At 36.4% G+C, this 21,278-nt stretch overlaps 1 protein-coding gene across 1 annotated transcript in view; it reads left to right on the top strand.

The window, feature by feature from the left end:
* The window catches only part of UGGT2 (UDP-glucose glycoprotein glucosyltransferase 2), a 165,240-nt gene that overhangs the window by 118,062 nt on the left and 25,900 nt on the right, over positions 1-21,278 (top strand). Inside the window, exons 27-31 of the mRNA XM_082859577.1 lie at positions 1,977-2,160; positions 6,402-6,560; positions 6,910-6,995; positions 15,322-15,406; positions 20,523-20,605. Of these exons, the coding sequence (XP_082715703.1) occupies positions 1,977-2,160; positions 6,402-6,560; positions 6,910-6,995; positions 15,322-15,406; positions 20,523-20,605 (597 nt within the window). The remainder of the gene's footprint in view (positions 1-1,976; positions 2,161-6,401; positions 6,561-6,909; positions 6,996-15,321; positions 15,407-20,522; positions 20,606-21,278) is intronic.

The raw sequence follows: 21,278 nt of genomic DNA, 5'->3' as shown, positions 1-21,278 counted from the left end.
GTGCCCCGGTCCGGGAGGATCCCACATGCCGCGGAGCGGCTGGGCCCGTGAGCCATGGCCGCTGAGCCTGCGCGTCTGGAGCCTGTGCTCCGCAACGGGAGAGGCCACAGCAGTGAGAGGCCCGCGTACCACAAAAACAAGCAAACAAACAAACAAACAAAAGAAATATACAGTGGGCTCAGCAACATGGACGGACTTAGAGATTATCATACTAAGTGAAGTAAGTCAGAAAGAGAAAGACAAGTACCATATGATATCATAATATGTGGAATCTAACGTATGATACAAATGAACCTATCTACAAAACGTAGACAGACTCACAGATATAGAGAACAGACTTGTGGTTTTCAAGGAGGAGGAGTTGGGGGAGGGATGGATTGGGAGTTCAGTGTTAGCAGATACGAATTATTATATATGGAATGGATAAACAACAAGGTCCTACTGTGTAGCACAGGGAGCTATATTTAATATCCTGTGATAAACCAGAATGGAAAAGAATATAAAAAAGAATATATATACAGTATATGCATAACTTATCCATTTGTTCTGGATCCTTGCTTTATCACATAGTTCCTGGTTCTGTATCTCTAACCTCTCTACTAGCCCTCTTCTTTCAGTCTTAAGAATTATTCAATTTTTAAAAAGAAATAAACTTAACTTCCTCTCCTCTGGAGCCCTGGCTTTTCCTCCTCTTCTCCAGTCTTTATCATCTCAGCTTTGCAGACGTGTGGCCAAGCCCCCTCTTCATCTCTCATTCACCGGTACCTCCACTGAAGCTGGGCTTTAACTGAATCACAAAGAAATTGCTGTTTGCAACATCCATGGGCTACTTCTTACCTAATGATGTTTCTGCTGCATTTGACAGTACCAGCTACTTGGTTTGGACTGTGTTCTCTCCAGGGTCTCCTCTTACCCACTCTTCTTTTTTGACTCTGCCGGCCTGCCTGCCGTAGGCAGCTTCACAGCTGCCAGTGATGGGCGCCCCTGGGGTCACACTCAGCGTACGTTCTCCTTGAGTGCGGGCTGCAGCTGGTGATTTGCTTTCAGTGAACAGAATATGGCAAAAGCGATGGAATGTCTCCTCTGCAATTAGGTCGTAAGAGGCTGTGGCTTTTGTCTTGCTGGCCTTCTCTCTCTCTTGCTCTTGTGTGCTTCTCTACACTTGCTGGAGATGCCCTTGTGGCAAGGACTGAAGGAGGTCTCCAGCCAACCACGAGTGAGGAGCTACTGCCCTCATGCCAGTGGACCTTGAGGAACCGCAGGAGCCTAGGAGTGGATCCTTCCCCCATGGAGCCTTGAGATAACCACAGCACAGCGGACACCTTGATTGTAGTCCCAGAATAGTGAAAGTCAATGTTCTTAGTATTATAACTATTTCTTATTATGTAAGATACTAGGGCGTGAGGCTAAATACATTAAGATTGCTGGTACTTCTAAAAGCTCTATTAATAAGCAGCTGCTTTAAACTCACTCCTGTTTGTTTTTAATTGCACTTTTTGAATTAGTACCAGAATCTTAGCTTAAATTTTACTTGCCTTCTGGTTATCATTTCTCTTCATGTTCTTAATGGTGCTAAGGGCTAATAAAAATCACTAAAAATAGACCATGCTCAAACTCTGAAGAAGGATCAGTGAGTGAATACAGATCATAAACTGCTGGAACCTGCATAAGTCAGTATATCTTAAAGGGATTCTAATCGTGTTCATTAAGAAATAATTAACAAGGGTATATAATATACACAGTCTTAAAATAGATAACAGTGTAAACAAAATAATGACTGCCTACCATTTACATAAGCATTAACTTCAGTATAGCGTGTTTTTAGTCTTTAAGACTTCAGTGTGTTTTAAATCTTTAGTGTGTTTTTAACTTAAGACTTTCTGGTCATGTTTTTAAGCCATTTTCAGTTTTAAAATATTTTAGAAGAAATCTCAGTTTTGGTCACACTATGTATTTTATTTATGTTCTACCAACAGCTTCTACCGTTTTGTTCTGGAACCAGAACTGACATTGCCACCTAATGATGTTACTGGACCAGTGGCAAAATTCTTGGATATCCCTGAATCACCCCTTCTAACCCTCAACATGATTACTCCTGAAAGCTGGTTGGTTGAAACAGTACACAGCAACTGTGACCTTGATAATATTCATTTAAAGGATGTAAGTTACAAAGAAAGAGGAATAGGATAAATTCTTATGAGCTATTATTCCTGTACCAAGTGCATACTCACTGCTCACCAGAATTTTCTCCTTTATGATTCTAGGTCCTGATCCAGTCTTTCCTTTGATTTTCGAGTTTCCCTAACTTCCAAATTCAGCTTCTCTGGTTTTATGGGTTCTTAAATGCCCTCACTGTTTTTGTTGCTTCAGAAGTGCTACCCTAAGATGAACAATGTAGAAACTATGGAGACAGATGAATGGCAGTTTAGGACAAAACCATTAAGTACCTTTGCCCTTCAGGTTTTGTTTTTAACTCAGAGAGGAACAGTTTCATCTGAAATTCTTTTTTGCCCCACAGCTCATAGCCAGAGAAAGCAGTTCTAATGAGATGAGGGTAGAAAGCAGGAAGAAGTTTGCTTATATACTTCGGGCTGAGTGCATTCTTTCCCACCACCTCCAGTGTGACCCTTGTCCAGTAAATGACCGGACTTCTCCTCCCCACCTGTAGTCATTCAATCCACAGCACACACACACACACAAAACAAAACCACCGACAGGAGACTATTTTATAATATTCGGAGTCTTTCCAAACATTCTATTCAAAATTGGAAAGGCATTCAGAAAGCACAAAAAAAACCAGAAGCATTTTAGGAGAGTTTACCTAGAAGACAGGTATCTAGAAACTGGGGTGGCTGGGGGCAGTACTTCCTTCTCACTGTCCTCCCCGTTGCCCGGTCCTGCACAGCCTCTGACCTATTTCCAGTTCTGCATTTGACAGCTCCTTCAGAAGGTAGCCATTACCTTGACCCAGGCATAAACATTTTACCTCTAATAATTTGGTTAAGGTTGTTCATTATTTGTTTCTCATGCTTTTCATGTGTCACCTTTTGTCTAAAGATTTTCCTTCTAGGCAGCTTTCTTCTGATTCACTCATGTGTAGATCCTGTGGGATCCTGAGTCACTTCCCTGGAACATACTCACTTATACGACCAACTTTACCCACCCGGAGAAGAACCTAAAACTCAGTCATAGCAATCATCTGAAATCGGTCCTTCAAATTGAGGGAAAAAATAGAAAGAGAGCAAAACAATGAAATCCATGAGGGAAAGTTCAGAAGTGAATTTGGCATGAAGTAAAAAAAATCCTGTTTCCTTCATGATTAGTTGGATCTCTGTTGGTCTATTGGTTCTTCATTAAGAGAGTTCAGCAATATATATCAGTAAATAACTTTAACGATTCTAACCAAAAGGGTAAAAAGTTTGCGGTGGGAGGATTAATGCAGCTTAAAGTTTTTAAATTGAGTCTGCTGGTAAAAAAATTTTAGTTTCTATTGTACAGTTAATAGAGATTAAACATTTTGTTGTGAGTGGCAAATATAGCAATGCCTTTTTAGGACCTATTTAAATGAACAGTATTTTAGAAGACGAAAATAAATAATTTCCCCTATTGTCGTAGATTATATGAGTAAACAAAAGGAAATTACAAATTCTAGCAGCTGTAAGAGTTAACTACCTCTAAGGCTCTTCTCTTCCACTCTGTGCTGTACATACTTACAGTATTACCTGCAACTATCCTAGAAATATATGAAATAACAAAGACATGTGCTCAAGTAGAAAGAAGGAGTTGTAGGTAAAGGAAAAAAGTGAGACTAATAATGAGAGATGTGTCACTACACACTAGCTCGTATAGTCAGTACTCCTTGCTACATCTAATTCCTGAACATTATATAACCACCTGAAGAAAGCTTGATCTAGAAAGATTCTTCCTTCCCAGGTCTTTGTTCACATGGTTTATTGCACAGCCGGCATTAATGCCATTATTAAAGGTGACAAAATGGTTCTAGGAAAGCTTAAAGTGTGACAGTTACTTTTACCTGGAGTTCAGAGGTGGTTCTCAGAGCTTGTAACTAGAACTGCGTCCAAAGACTCCCTGGTTATGTTTCATCATAGCCTTTATCTGACAGATGTCAAAATACCTGAAACAATAGTGATTGTTTACCCAGTAAAGAGGAAGTGAGTAAATAAAGGATCGCTGAAGGAAAATGGTATGTGGCTATGTTAAAAGGAATTCACAGAAAAATGCATTAGCCCCTTTTGAAATATAAATAATTTAGACATCAGTTTTATTGACAAGGCATTCATTACCAATGTAAATGTCAAAGAATTCCTATTTGAATGCCATAGATAATATTAATAAACCCAAATGTTAATCTTTATAATCAAACTTATACTCTTATTAAAGGAGGAAGCTAAATTCTTAACTATTCAGTCACAGAACAATACAATAAACACTTCTATTTAGAAATACTAATATGCACCAAAGTTATATTGGAAAGATATTAAATTCATGTCTCATGTCAATAGTTAATATTTAGAACAGATAAATAAAAATATAAATGTAAACATCAAAAAAGATCACTAGCTTTCCTATTCTTGCTAAAAATAAACCTTGATAATAGGAACTAATTTAACTCAAATCACCTTTATGAAATTATTATAAAACTTTAAATATTTACAAAATTTTAAATACTCACTAGAAAGTACTCTTTGAAAAATGAATTTGCTATTTTTAGTGTTGTGGTTTGAATAAGTCAACACAATTGATGTCTGTTATACAAATATATAAGGAAGAGAAATTTTCACATTAATGTATTATAAATGAAGATATTATTTAGTCACAAACTGATTGAGTGTATTTGAACTCTGCCCTGATATCTAATTCATAATTTAAAATAGTTAAGCTTTACTTCATAATCCCTCTGGGGTAGTTTCCTTGTCTGTAAAGTGAAGGAGTTAAGCTGGATGATCTCTAGGATTTCTCATATTCTGAGACTATCCCATAGAAATCTTTCTATCCAAAATGCTGTAAGGATTGTGGATACAAGTTAATGAAGTATGTGAAGTTCATCATTAGAGTAGTAATAACTCAACAACTAATTCAGAGCTCAACTAAAGTCATTGAAACAAATGCTGTTTTCAAACAAGTTACTTATTTCATGTTCTTAAAAACAGTAAAATTATAAGAACAGGGCTCAAGAAAGAAATACTGTACACAAGTGCTGTAATTATTTCTGTAGTAATTATAGTCAAAGAAAAACAACTATACAGTACAGAATATTTTCAAATACTCTGTATGCTAAACATCATTAAAAGTAGTATCAAAAACCTCGTAGTGTGAAATAAAATTAGAGATAGATAGCATCATTGTCTTATCTGCTCAACAAAATTTGCCAGACTATATAAAAATCACTTACCATTTGATTTATTTTTATGTTTGGTTATGTTTTTCATGTGATGTAGAGAAAAAACTTTCTCCCTAAAATATTTATTATAACATTTGCAATAGAGTAAAATCTGGAAACATTTGGAATGTCCAGCCATTTAAAAGGATGTTTTAAAAAGAGGACATGGGGCTTCCCTGTTGGCACAGTGGTTGAGAGTCTGCCTGCCGATGCAGGGGACGCGGGTTCGTGCCCCGGTCCGGGAAGATCCCACATGCCGCGGAGCGGCTAGGCCCGTGAGCCATGGCCGCTGAGCCTGCGCGTCCGGAGCCTGTGCTCCGCAACGGGAGAGGCAACAGCAGTGAGAGGCCCGTGAACCGCAAAAATAAAAAAATTTAAAAATAAATAAATAAAGGACTTGTTCTTAGAAAACTATATTTAATGAAAAAGGTTATACTTTCTTAGAAAAAAATTATGGAGCAAAAGTAGAAATCAGTGCATTGATGTGTATATGAATGTTTAGTCTGTAGGTAGTTTCTATTTTTTCCCTTTTACACTTCCTTATATTTGCTAAATTTTCTTTAATGAGCATATGTTTTTTTGAGTGCAAAACAATTCACCGTTAATTGTTTTTAATTGCAAGAAAGGTGATAATGATGACAAGTTGGCCTTCTTGCCAGGTCTGAAGCAGGAGATCTAGGGCACAGCCAACGAAGCAGATCCTTTGAGTGCTACAACTTACCGAGCCACCCGTCCATTCTCACATCTCTCCTGCTTGTGATTTTGGTGCATGTATCACGATGTTGGAGTAGAGCTGATGGCATGGGAAAGGACGAAAATTCATCATGAGCTTTAGTGTTCAAGAAATTGATTCAGCTATTAGGTTCACTGTCTAAAAGAAAGACTTGAGGTTGCCCCCCAAAATATATTGGCTAATATTAAAATAATCACATATATTTATTACAAAATTTACATTACGAGAATTACTAACACCAAAAACAATGACATATTTCCTCCGTAGATTGAGAAAACTGTCACAGCAGAATATGAACTAGAATATCTACTGCTCGAAGGACATTGCTTTGACATAATCACAGAAGAACCTCCTTGGGGTCTGCAGTTTACACTGGGCACAAAAAATAAACCTGTTGTCGTTGATACAATAGTGATGGCCAATCTTGTAAGTATTATACATACTCAGTGGATGATACTTAATTAGATGTTTTGGTGAAATCCTCCAAGTTTTCCTAATAATATGAAATAATTTGTATCCTACTGTTACTGAACAGCTCCCAGAAAAACATCCTTGAATAAGGTAATTAAATAAAGCGAACATGAAGAGAGTCATACTTTCAGAATGTGCTTTTAAGGTTATTGCAGAGTCTTCTTCCTTGGAATTCATTTATAGAAATCATTCGTTCCACAGTTAGTAAACACTTATCTTGGAGTATTCATGAATAATCTTTCTTGAACAATTGGACCTCATTTTCATTCATATAACTATGATCATGTTTTTCTCATCTTAAAAGGGATATTTTCAATTAAAAGCAAACCCAGGTGCTTGGATACTGAAATTACGCCAAGGAAAATCTGAAGACATCTATCAAATAGTTGGGTGAGTTATATAAACCACTTTCAAATTTTTATATATAAATAAGTTTTTAGTGTGATATGACCAAGATCATCAAAACAACTAAAATACTCACAAATACCATTAGTATAAAACAAAAACTTCTTATAAAACTGTGACATTTGTTCCTATCATTGTTTTATTTCAAAATATAAAAGGTATGACTGAAGTACACATCTTGTTCTTTACTCCATCTCCTAATTTTCTATAGACTTTTCCGTGTGTTAACATAATGAACATATTTATCATTTAATGACTATACAGTATGTATAGCATCTTATATAGCAAAGCCATTATCTGTGAGTTATGTTCAGTTTTTCATTTTTATAAATAAGAATTGGTTTCTTTCATAGTAAATTTCCTACTCATTAATGAGTCTAGTATAAAGCAGGGATCATCAAACTTTTTCTATTAGGAGCCAATAGTAAATATTTAATGTTTGAGGGCACATATGATTTTTGTCAATATTTTCTTTTTCAACAACCATGTTAGAATGTAAAAATCATTTTTAGCACAGGGGCCATACAAAAATAAGCCACCAACTTGTTACTGCTCACCAGCCATCGTTTGCCAGCACCTGGTAAACTCTTTTTTGTACCCCTTAATATCTGTAGTGTTCATTTATTTCAATAAGTATTTATTGGGCACCTATGATTATAACAAGCAGTGTGCTTAACAAAGGTAATATATGGGCAGGGGTTATTGTACCTTTTTTCAATGCTTTTTTCCCCTTTTCCTTATAGTGCCTAGAACATAGTGTCATTCAACAAACATGCTTAATAATTTAAGCATACAAAGCTGGGAATGCTGAATTCTTCTTTTTAAATCTTTTTTTTTTATTGAATGAAAGATTCTTTAAATTCTGTAGTGCTTTACAATTTTCAAAAGTTTCACACACACTATTTCATGTAATCCCATAATAACCCTTTTCTTCCCTATCCCTATAGTGCCCCCCTTTCCCTCTCCCCACTGGTAACCACTAGTTTGTTCTCTCTCTCTATTTGTCAGTCTGCTTTTTTTAAATATTATTCACTAGTTTATTGTATTTTTTAGATGCCACATATAAGTGGTATCATACAATATTTGTCTTTCTCTGACTACTTCACTTAGCATAATGCTCTCCAAGTCCGTCCATGTACCTGCAAATGGCAAAATTTTATTTGTTTTTAAAGGCTGAATAGTATATGTGTGTGTGTGTGTGTGTGTATATACACACACACACACACACACACACAACACAGCTTCTTTATCCATTCATCTGTTGATGGACACTCAGGTTGCTTCCATGTCTTGGCAATTATAAATAATGCTGCTGTGAACACTGGGGTGCCAGGACTGGAATTGCTGGATCATATGGTAATTCTATTTTTAGTTTTCTGAGAAACCTCCATACTGTTTTCCACAGTTGGCTGCACCAATTTACTTTCCCCCCAGCAGTGTAGGAGGGTTCCTTTTTCTCCACATCCTTGCCAACATTTGTTATTTGTGTTCTTTTTGATGATGGCCATTCTGACAGGTGTGAGGTGATATCTTGTTGTGGTTTTGATTTGCATTTCCCTGGTGACAAGCGATGTTGAGCATCTTTTCATGTGCCTGTTGGCCATCTGCATTTCCTCTTTAGGAAATGTCTATTTAGTTCCTCTGCCCATTTTTTAATCGGGTTGTTTGTTTATTTGATGCTGAGTTGTATGAGCTGTTTATATATGTAGATTATTAACCCCTTATTGGTCATATCATTTGCAAGTGTTTTCTCCCATTCAGTAGGTTGTCTTGGTTTTGTTGATGGTTTCCTTTGCTGTTCAAAAGCTTTTAAGTATAATTAGGTCCCATTTGTTTATTTTTGCATTTGTTTCCTTTGCTTTAGCAGACAGATCCAAAAATTACTGCTGCAATTTATGTCGAAGAGTGTTCTGCCTGTTTTCTTCTGGGAGTTTTATAACATCTGGCCTTACATTTATGTCTTTAATCCATTTTGAGGTTATTTTTATATATGGTATTAGAGAATGTTCTAACTTCATTCCTTTACAAGTAGCTGTGCAGTTTTCCCAGCACCACTTATTGAAGAGACTGTCTTTTCTTCATTGTATACTTTTGCCACCCTTGTTATAGATAAGTGTGTGGGTTTATTTCTGGAGTCTCTGTTCTGTTCCGTTGATCTGTGTGTCTGTTTTTGTGCTAGTACCATACTGTTTTGATTACTGTAACTTTGTAGTATAGTCTGAAGTCAGGGAGCATGGGGAATGCTTAATTCTGTGATAGGGTGAAGGGTAGGGGGAAGTCAGTATTGACATTAGAAATGAGATAATACCTCAAGAGAGTTTTGTTTTTTTTTTTTGTTTTTTGTTTTTTTTTCTCAAGAGAGTTTTGAAGAATTATAGGAACTTACTGCTAGTCATACGACAGCCAGAACATTCCAGGAAGAGGGTGGAGGTACAGATCTCTCATCTAAAACTCTTAGGGCCACATGTGTTTTAGAATATAGCATTTTCCAAATTTTAGAAAGTTAATATAGTACACATATCATATATTATGATGTATTGAGCAGGATCTAAGAAAGCACTTCATTAAATATCATTTCTGTCACAAACGTGTGAAATTCACACTAAAGGAATATATAATGACTGTAAAAGAAAACAAAAAGACAAGACACAGGTGGAGAAAATATTTGCAAAGCATTATTCAACAAAGAATTATATAAAGAACTATCAAAATTCAACAATAAGAAAACTTGATAAAAAGTGTGCAAAAAACTTGAGCAGACTCTTCACCAAAGAAGAGACATGGATGTCAAATGAGCATGTAAAAAAGATGTTCAACGTTGTTAGTTATAAGGAAAATGCACATTAAAACCAAAGTGAGATACTGCCACACATCTATTAGAATGTCTAACATTAAAAAGACTGACACTAACAAGTGCTGATGAAAATATGGAGCAACAGGAACTATCATACACTATCATTAGGAATGTAGAATAGTACAGCCACTTTGGTACAGTTTAGCAGGTCCATAAAAATTTAAATACACACTTACCATATATGATCCAGGCATTTCACTCATAGGTATTTACCCAACATAAAAGGACATATATGTTCATACAAAGACTTGTACATTAATGTTTATAGCAGCTTTATTTGTAATTGCGAGACACTGGAAAGAACCCAAATGCTAACAAGTGAAGGAATTATCACAATATGGTATATCCATCCAATGGAATACTACCCAGCAATATAGAGGAATCAACTATTGATACATGCAGTGACATAGATGAATCTCAAAATAATTAATGCTGAGTAAAAGAAGTGAGGCAAAAGAAAAAAAGAGAGTCTATACTGTATGATTCCTTTTATAAGTTGTAAAACGGTAGGTAATTAAGACAAACTATGGTGACGGAAGTCAGATCACTTGTTGCTTGGAGATGGAGGGCAGCTGGGGTGGGGAAGGGGCAGGTAAGCAGGCAAAGTGTTGGAGATAAACAGGTGAATAAAACACAGTTCCTACCCTTCCACAATTCATCCCAGTAGGAAAGACAGTTAAGGAAATGAATGACGGTAAAACGTTTTAAGTGCTACAAAAGAGTGCTGTGGTGGTACAGAAAATAAGCAAAATACACTGTTGACTTTCATATTGACTCTTCTTATAAAATTCATGGTTTCAAAGGATAAATTTGCTTCGTCTTCTTTGGTCTTTGCAAACTGTACTGCCAAGAACTCTGTGTTTCTAAATCTGCCACTATTGTTTCACTGTTGTTTTTTGCAAACAATTAGGTAAGCTGTGATTCAAATTCCTTCTCTGCCACCAACTCTCTGTATGAGTTTGCAAAAGTTTCTGAAGTCTTTATTTCCTCATAACAAGAGGGGATAATCCTACCTATCTTGTGGGGTCTTGGTAAGGACTACATGAGATTAGTGTCTCATGTCCTGAGTAAATGTCCATTTCCTCCTCACTTACTCTTTCTTTCTTCTTTACAGTTACATATATTATTGTGTATGTATAATACATATGCAATATGTATTATATATAATATGCATAGTATATATTATGTAAAACAGTTACTATATTAGGTTCTATTTTATCTTCTTTACCATTATTTGTTATTATACACAGCCTATAAATGGATGGTTTAGGGAGAAAATAGCCCCTGATTTTGTGTTTAAGTACCACTAACAAATTAGTGCAAAACTGATTTTTCTCATTCACAGTTACCCAACTCTTGGTGATGGAAGGAATTTCAAATTTGTTTATGTTCCTTATAAATGATAATATCATAAATTTCTCTCAGTCATAATTTACTTAACTCCAAATACGATTAATATGTCACTAGACAGCCAGAGTGGAAAAAACATAAATGATGCTACTCTTTGATTTTTTTGAAATTAAAGTTTCAGTAATGAAAAACAGGTCAATATGAAATATGACAAAAATGGAAATTCTATTTATCCCAGTTTATGATTTAGTTCTAATTGATATTACATTTATATTTAAGCAATGTATTCTTGAAATATGCTGAAAAGCTAAGCTAAAGTAATATTGACATGAGTTTCTAAGTTCAGATTTTAAAACCATGACTATATAATTTGATGTTTTTAAATCTGCCTTTTTGTTTATTAGGCATAATCCTCACATATGTACTTTTTATGTCTATCCATGTTTTTATAATCTTTAACTGCAAATCATCTACCCATACTCTGTGTTGACTATTATTTACCTTGAATTCAAAAATACTCAATAAAATTATTCTCTCCTAGAAAATTTTTTAGCTCTACTAAAATCAGACAAATGCTTCTCAGATTTTCCTAATTACAGAGAATAGCAGATGCTTTACATATACATATATATTTTTATATATGCCTTCAACATGCTAAATTATTTTGCTAGTCTTTTTCACTTGAAATCTTCAGGAAAACAGATTACCTAATTCATAGTTATTTTACACCTTTGAAACTGATCTGCTTCTCCTGTGCTTTATATAGAAGGCAAGAGAGGTTTCAGAGCTCTGCCCACTGGCCCTGGCAGTGGTTATAGCTCACTCTTTGTGAAGCCCTTCTGTGAGCTCTTAGAAGGTCTCTAATTGCTGCACCTCACTCTCGTTTGATTCCCTGGTCCCAGTTGGTGCATCTCTATTCCAGGTGGCTTCTCTAGCATCTTCCTCGGTCTCTGGGCATCCTGGGCTATACCCACAGCGTCTTTCTGCCGAGGTCTCCTCATATCTCCAGGTTGCTGTTTTGGCAGGACGCATGACTACCCCATGATAACAAAACCAAATCTCTCCTACTTGGCTACTTCTGATCCATGAGAAGTACTTACACATCACTTGCCTAGCAAACTCTAGGAGTGCAGGCTGGTCTCAAAGGCAGTAAGAGTGGTAATAGGTCAGTCCTCAAATATCAGTCCATGGTCCATTTTAACTTTCCCAGACAAGAGCCAAATGCAGTCCTCTGTGTCTCACAACTTCAGAAAAGTACATTGCAAAGTGCTTTCCCCTTAAAGCATCTGCCTTACTGAGTTTAGGATTAGAAGGTAATGCTCCCCACACTTCCCCAGGGGGCGTGTAGAGGTGCACACTCACAGCCTGGCAACAGCTTTCTCCAGAGACGCTCTTCAGCCTTCATCTCACTCCTTTCCTCCTTTCAAGCGCCTCAGTTGAAGCATTTTAGTATCTTTTTAGTACCCCACCCCCCAAACTTTTAGTTCTTTACCATCACATTGCCGTTAGTTAAATATAAGCTTGACCAAATTCACTATTGATCATAGGTTTTATATGTTTCTTTCATCTTTCACATTCATTTTTGGTTTGGGTGGCTGACTTTCCATATCAGAGATGGAGTTAACACAGGGAAATGGATTCTTGATTGGACCAGGAAGGATTGGAGGAGCTAGCTCTCCAGGAGAGCTGGCTCCCAGGACCAGCCCAGGAACTCGCCAGCCAGAAAGAACTGCTGCCTCTCCCATGATCAGAAGAGTGAGAAAGCATGAAGCTGCCCCACCAACACGTCAACTCCCTGTCAGTCCCCAGGGAGCTGAGTTTGCACACTGGAACCCTGGCATAGACAACCTCTAGGTCTCCATGACGTCGCTTGCCCAAAGAAAACAGGCATCACTGCATTGACCCTCCCTTACTTGTAAATTCCAAATCACATGCACATGTATCTGTTTAGTAGAATCTAATTATTAACCAGAACCATAGCTGTAAAAGAATCTACAAACAAAAAAGAGTTTTTAGCTTTCTAACCTCTGCAGTATATGCTAAAAGGTGGAATGGGTATTGCCTGCCATATCACGATATGCACCAGATTTCTACAAATATTTTCTATAGAAACTTTAGGGGTATACTCTTGATTTTAAAGGCCTGAAAATGTTTTTGCCTTTCTTTGGCTTATTTTCTAAGTCCTGATAATAGTACTGATTATAATTCTCCTCAGAACGCTTGAAACAAGACTTCCTCATCATATTCTGTCATCCAGTGTTTTGGATTCGAAATGAGAGGCAGTGTGATTAACTTTTCCTTTACAAAAAATTAAATGATATTTAGAGTTAGAATTCCAGGACAAATACGTATGCGTCCTTTTTTGTAAAGTAATACTTCCTGATGTGTAATGAATCCTTTCATTTTGAAGTAAATGGCTTTTACTGAGAAATACTCTCTCACGTCTCTTATTGAGAATATAAATGATTTGAGTGTTCCTTTTTTTCCCCTGTATTAACTCCTTATCAATGAAGCCCGTGTCCTCTGACTTCTTGGCTTGTTCCCTTCATTTCAGTGGCTGACTGTCTTCATGTATCCAGTGGTTTTTAGTTGCTTAGTGTTGCTTACACAGGTGTAACAGTGCAGTCGTGAAGAGCCAGACTACTAGGGCTTAGTCTGGATCTAGGATAATTATTGTACCTTCCTCAGAGGATGGGTGTGTGGATTGCATGAGTTAATATCTATAAAGTGCTTAAAATAGTGCCCGAAGTAGAACAAGAGTCGTCATCACTATCCCCTCTACCACGTGGGATGGAGGCAGTTGCTTTAGGTCTTGTACGGGCCTAACTGCAGTGCTGTGCTGCCTCTGTTCTGGTCTCAGTGGATGGGGGATCCGACGGCTGAAGTTGCTGATGTCCTTGAGCAACATTTGGGACTGGAAGCTCTTGCACGTTTTTAAGAGATTTGACATTTCTACTACATAAGTTGGAATACTTTATTTTTTCCAGTGGTAAATGTTGGCAGGGGCTGTGCCTCGTGCTGCGGGTCAGGCACCTCATCTGAGGAACTGCGAGTGAGAGTCAGAGATGTGTTAGTCGGCAAAGCCCTAGAATCCCCAGGTTTTTATTTTAGAAAAATTTTCAAGCGTATGTTATGTCTGACTGAAGGCAAAGTATCTACTAATTTGACATCTGATTGCTTTCCTTCTTTGAAAAAATTCAGTTTTATGGTAAATGCTTTTTACAGTAGCATTTTTCAGTTCATAGTGAAAATAGTATCAAAAAATTTTTGAGCAAAGCTGTCATGTTTGATTTATTTATGCAGTGTTGAAAATTAGACTATGAACTACATAATGTGTAATATAAAATAGATCCAAGTGATGCAGATGGACATGACAGACACATTTTCAGTCTTTTAAGTTTAATGATATACTTCAAATGTTGGCATTTGAAAATGGCTAGTAAATAATGAAAAGTAGTTGTATGGTGTAGATTTCCTTTGATTATGCTGTATAAACAACTTATTTTAAAGTCTAGAAAATGTTTCATATTTTAATTATCATTACAATATATGAAAGATCTGACTTTTGTGATAATTTTAGTATACAGTAATAAAGATAAGCTATAATCTGCGCTTTCTGAGTGACTAGGTGATATCAAATTTAGTGAGTTATTTTTGTACGATCTTAATTTGTATTAAGTTAAAATTGGATAATTTTGAAAATTGTAGTGTATTGCAGCATATCTTTTTTTTTTTTTTTTTTTTTTTGGCGGTACGTGGGCCTCTCACTGTTGTGGCCTCTCCCATTGCGGAGCACAGGCTCCGGACGCGCAGGCTCAGCGGCCATGGCTCACGGGCCTAGCCGCTCCGCGGCATGTGGGATCCTCCCGGACCGGGGCACGAACCCGTGTCCCCTGCATCGGCAGACGGACTCTCAACCACTGAGCCACCAGGGAAGCCCTGCAGCATATTTTAATTGACTATAGAAACAGCAGATATGACATATACACAAATGATATTATACTTATGTCTACTGCAAAATGAATTTATTCTGTTATTTGTACCATCATAATTGTATGTCTTTTCTTAAATTGATTATAGATATTTACATGTTTTTTCTGCTTCTAGGCATGAAGAAACTGACTCTCAACCAGACCTAGGAGATGTCATTGTTGTGCTAAACAGCTTCAAAAGCAAAATACTGGAAGTACAAGTGTGTGAGGCCAAAGCTCTTTACAGGCTTTGTTCTTAGTATTAAGAATTCTTTTTTTGTCCTTAATTAATTAATTTTTATTTTACTACTGATTTCACAGTTTTAGTACCTAAAATCTCATATTGGAACTCTGGCAGTGAAAGGAAGAAGAGGATTAAATCATGAAGGGAAAGCAGAGAGCTTGAAGATAGAAGAGAAGAAACGATTTTTTTTTTAAGTTATGATGTGTCTACTACATTTGTAACCAAATTATGTTATAAATTAGGCTTCAGAGATGAGATCAGGAATGCAGGTTGAAAAGTTACCCCTTTCAACAGGGAAAAAAAAAAGTAATGTTTCAGAAACCAGAAAAGTTTTTAATGATGGCAGGTTTAGTTCTTTTGGACAAACTCACCTACTTAAAATCAGTAAAAATGCTGGGCGAAACGTTTTTTAAAAATTTTAAAAGCACTGAGGAGCTGACAAGAATGATAATAAGGAAATACAAAACCAAAATTAACTGGAAAATGAGAGCCTAGTGAAGTAAGCAAGCACCGAAGCTTCTCTTATCCCAGGAAATCTGCTGTTGCCCTGAAACATTTGTTCGTCCTGGTGCACTTGAACTATCGTTTTGATTTAATTTGCAAGGTGATGGGGACAGAAGTTAAAACCCTAGACCCACATAAAGTGGGTAATCTATTAGAAGACCCTCTCTGCAATAAGCTGGCTATAGCTTCAGGGTAAGGATGCACCACAGTAAAGTATACCACGCAGTCTTTTAGCTCAAATGGGTATCACCTAAGAAATCAAAGGAACCCTGAGCCTTGAATTTGCACTAAAATGGCTCCAGATTAATAAGGTTTTACAGGCATCTGACAGAAACATCCAGATATCTCTGGAATAAGACTACTATATCCAAATAAACAAGGAAAACCAACAGAAATGGCAAATAACAGAGAGCAGATGGACAAACACTCCATATGTTAGAATTATTGACACAGACACTGAAACAACTGTGCCTAAAGTGTTTAAAGAAATAAAAGACAGGCTTGAAAACAATTGCAGGGAATAAAAAACTATAAAAAGTGCATATCTGATTTTTTTTTAAAGTAAAACTTCTAAAACTGAACAATACAATGACCAAAGAATTCAGTGGGTGGCTTTGACAAGGCCTCAGGAGAGAACTAGTGAGTTGGAAGATAGACCAAAAGACGTATCCCAAATGCAAATAACCTTATAAAAGAGGAAACTACAGCAGAGAGTATATAAAAGGCATAGAGAATAGTGTGAGAAATCTAAGATACCAGGATTGCATTTAAACATGGCTCTGCCACTCATTAGCTGTGTGACCTTGGACAGATTACTTAACCTCTTTCTATCTCATTTTCCTTATCCATAATAGGAGTTAATGATGAAACCCTCCTTATAGGTCTACTATAAGGATAAGATAATTTAGCTTTATGAAGTACTTTATGAGTGTTTAAAAATAAAATCCATTTAAATGGAGTTCCAGAAGGTGACGAAAGACAGAATGAGGTACAGGTATTATTTGAAGCAATAATAGCTGAGAATTTTCATGAGTGATGAAAGGTACTAATTTGCATATTCAGGAAGTCGAGTGATTCCCAAGCAAGATAATGAAAAGGAAATCTATACCTAGACTCTTGTTAATAAAACTGCAGAAAACAAAAGACAAAGAGAAATCTTGAGAGTAACCAGAAGAAAAAAGAAAAATTACCTTCAAAGAACTATAGTTAGCCTGACAGTTGGTTTCTCAGCAGTAATAATGGAAGCCAGAAGATAATGAATGATATCTAAAAGCACTGACAGAAAAAAGGAATGTCAACCTCGTATAATTCACCCTGAAAAGTATTTTTCAAGAAAAAACATAAGGTATTTTCAGACAAATAAAAAACTGGATTTGCCACCAGCATGCTCACACTAAAGGAAATTCTAAATGGTATACTTCAGGCAGAAAAAGAATTATCTCAGATGGAAGATCTGAGTTTTAAAAAAGAATGAAGAGAAAAGAAAATGGCAACTCTGCAGATGAATCTGTGAACAGTGAATATATAAAACAACAGTTATGTCTTAGGATCTTAAAAATCAATTAAAAAATAACAATAGCATTTAAGGCATTATATAAATAAGGGTGTGTATAATAACATATAAGGTTCTTATATTGACCAGGACAAGGATTATGATTACTTTTAGACTTAAGGGCAAATCTGAATGCCTTACATTTCTGAGATAACCACTAAAAGAATAGAAACAAGGCATAATGTCATAGTGAAGAGGAAAATGGAATGAAGCAAATTAATATAAATGGACTGAGAAACAAGAAATAAAGCAGAATACATGCGCCATTGAAGAAGCACAAAATAGTAAGTTAGAATTTAACCCAATTACATTAAATGTAAATGGACTACATGTTCCAGTCCAAAGACTAAGATTGTCAGACAGGATTTTTTTTTAAATCCCACTCTATGTTTGCAAGAAGGAACACCTAATATATAACAATACAGTTTCAGGGTAAAGATTAAAATAAAAGTGTGGCAAAAGTATACTAGGCCAATACTAACCTAAACAAAGCTTGTATGGCTATACTAATATCAGAGATATTAAAACAACATTATTAAAGGTAAAGAAGGTTACTTTATATGTTTATATAAGGCAGAAATAGAATTACCAAGAGAAACTGGTAATTCTCTATAATACTGGGATATTTTTAACATACGTCTCTCAGTACTTGATATAACAGGCAGACCAAAAACTCATTAGAGATGGAGATTTGAGCAGTGTGTTTATAAGTCTTGACCTAATAGATGTATATAGAACACAATAGCCAATAATACCAAATGAACAATCTTTCAGACACAGACATTAATAAAAATTAGCTTTACGTTTAGTTGAAAAGCAAGTTTCAACAGATTTCAGAAGAATGAACTCAAACAGAGTATGTTCTCCATCTACAGTGCAGTAGAAATTAATATGCAAAGATAACTAGAAAACACCCATTTTGCCAGAATCTCTGTGATCTAGTAATGGTAGGCTACCAGATCTCAAGCCTGACATACTGCAGAGATTCTAAACCACCAAATCATCAGAATTGACCTTGCATCCCACATCGTAACCTGTTTCTTATCACCTCTGCTCTTTTTGCTGTGATCAGTTATACATGTTTATACTCATCTTTGATACTGTTTTTCCTCTACTGGCTTTGGCTTCCTTTCTCAGGAAGAGAAACTTATACTGTGTCCTTCCAGATGAAAAACCCCACAAACTCAGACCAGCTGCTTAAGTTACTAACTCATCCCAAGCCTTTTAGGACCAGCATTCCAGCTAGTTTTATCCTAGCCCTACAAACAGGAGAGAAAAATATTATTTCTGCTGGGAGACTGGGGATGTCTTACCTTTGAGGAATTTTGATCATTGAAAAATTATTTTCTTTTTCTTGAGCTGGTTTTTTTTTCACTGTCTGTATGGCTCTAGTTTTACCTGTTGGTCCCTGGTATAGAGGAGGTCTGACTCTTTCACCAAAGCCACCAAATCTTTGAGGGTGATAATCATGCCTTACCTGAAGCAAACGTTCTACAGCCTAACCTTACCTAGGTGCTTCGGTTGTTTTTTAGTAACAGTTTTATCTGCTCACCTTCCATCTGTCAAAATTATACAAAAGGACAGGAAAAAGGGAGGAGAAAAGATACGCAAGATAAAGGTTCAGCCCATGAACTCCAGTAGCCACTAATAGGAATTCCAGGAAGGAAGAACAGAAAATGGAGGAAGGAAAGTATCCCACAGATAGAGGAATATAAACACATCCATGTCAAGGGGTCCACAAATGAGTGAAAAATGGCCCACACGAGATCCTAAAAACTACCAAGGAGAAGAGGCGGGTCACTGCAATAGAACGACACACTAGCATCAGATGTTTCATTTTCAAGACAACAAAACAAAGATTTCAGTGTTTTGAGGAAAATTACTTTGAATCTAGGATTCTTCAGGCAAATATTCTCTGAAGGGTGAAGATTTAGAAAAATTATCTTTCACACCCCTTCGTGAAGGTGTTTGCCAGCACGATGAAGATGAAGCAGAAGAAAGAGGAAAATAGGTATTGTAAGAAATGGTGAAATCAGTGTGAAAACCAATGCAAAGAAAGCTCGAAAGAGGCAGTTAATTGGTAAGCCCCAAGAAAAATGTCTTCAAGAAGACAGGAATTCCAGACAGTTAAGTAACAAGAATAATAAACTGGAAAATATTCGGTATATGGTAAAGAAGAAGTATATCTCACCACAAGAAAAAATAAATACAGTAAAATTCCAAGAAAAATACACTTCTGTATTGGTGAAATGTGAGAAAACAGAATCCATGGGAAGCAGGAGGAGTGTCCTAGGAGGGCGTGGTGGTCACATCATCGTAACTATGTGGAGGAAACGTAACTGTAGTAGCCTTTCAGCTCTTCAGTGCGTTGTATTTACAGGGTCACAATAAGCACTTTTTACTGATTTTCAAGTTGTAGAATAAACGTGGCATAGTGCAAAAGATACAGTTATGTTTACCAAGCTAAATGTAAATATTATCCATACTTACAATGCTAAAGTAAAGTTTTAGCTAATATAAGTTGGGAGGCAGAGGGAAAAGGTAGAGATATTAGTGTCCTTATAACAGGCCATGCAAGAGAAACTTGAATTTGTTGGAATAAAAAATACAGATTTAAGCATTATTTAAAGTTACAGAAATACTCAGTAGAAGAACTAATGACATAGTATTATCAAAACCTCCAGACAGAGGGGAAGGGAAGGGTGATATAAGTAAGCTGTTCATCTTTTGTTACAAAGAATGAATAATGCCTAAACTCTATGAATCAGATATACAGTAGATAACATCCACGGTTGACAATTCAGTAAATACAAGTATAAGCACATTATTTAGCAGTATGGAGGTAGCCACTAAAAACAAGAGGCTGAACTGAGAGTTGAATTCAGATTGTGTCTATAATATACTAAGATCTTTCTTGGCTTCATTTACTACAACTATCTTAGATTTACAAGGGTCATCTTGTCTATATATTTCTAACCATGCAGCATAATATTTAAATCTACAAAATTCTAAAGTTTTTCTTTACCATGCTATCTAGGTACAAAAAAAGCCAGACCGAATTCAGGAAGATATCCTTTCTGATAAAGATGAAAAAAAAGGAGTGTGGGATTCCATTAAAAGGTGATTACTAATTAATATTTTAACTATAGACCCATCAGGAGTCTAGTTTGTGGAAGCCCTGCAGATGGTAAATATTTAAGTCAAGCACAGATCTTCTCTAGAAAGGATAAGACAAATACATAAACGTTACTGATGTAAGACAGGAAACTGGAGCTATAAGACAACTGAACATAAAGGGCTGTTCAAACCAGGGAAGGGAAAGTCTATATCCAGTTAGGAGGAACCTCAGAAAAGACTCTGGAGGAGTGTGTGGCTAAGATACGTTCTAAAGGATGGACAGGAGACAGAGTGAAGGTACCTGGTTACGTGAAGTCAAAAAGATTAGGTGTGTCTCTCAAGGAACAGGAAGTAGCCCAGGTTAGCTGGGATGTTGAATATAAGGGGGAATCTTTAAGTTAGGTTGGGACCTGTATTAGTTAATCAAAAAAGGAATATTTTGGCTCACATATCTAAAGAGTCCAGGAGTAGAACTGACTTTGGGCATTCAGGCGATGTAGTCCAGAAACTCTTTCTCCAACGCCTAGTTCTATTATCTGTGCTTCCTTCATTTTCAGACAAACTTTTACAAGAAAGAGCTTGCCATCTATCTCCCATGGGAAGAAATTGCCTCTTTCCTGATAGTTACCAGCACAAGTTCCAAGTCTGACTCATTGGCCCAGCTGTTGCCTTGTAT

This window comes from Leucopleurus acutus (assembly GCF_964270905.1).
Source record: "Leucopleurus acutus genome assembly, chromosome: 18".
Lineage (NCBI taxonomy): Eukaryota > Metazoa > Chordata > Mammalia > Artiodactyla > Delphinidae > Leucopleurus > Leucopleurus acutus.
Note: the sequence above shows the minus strand (reverse complement) of the source record. Positions and strands in the feature narration are given on the sequence as shown.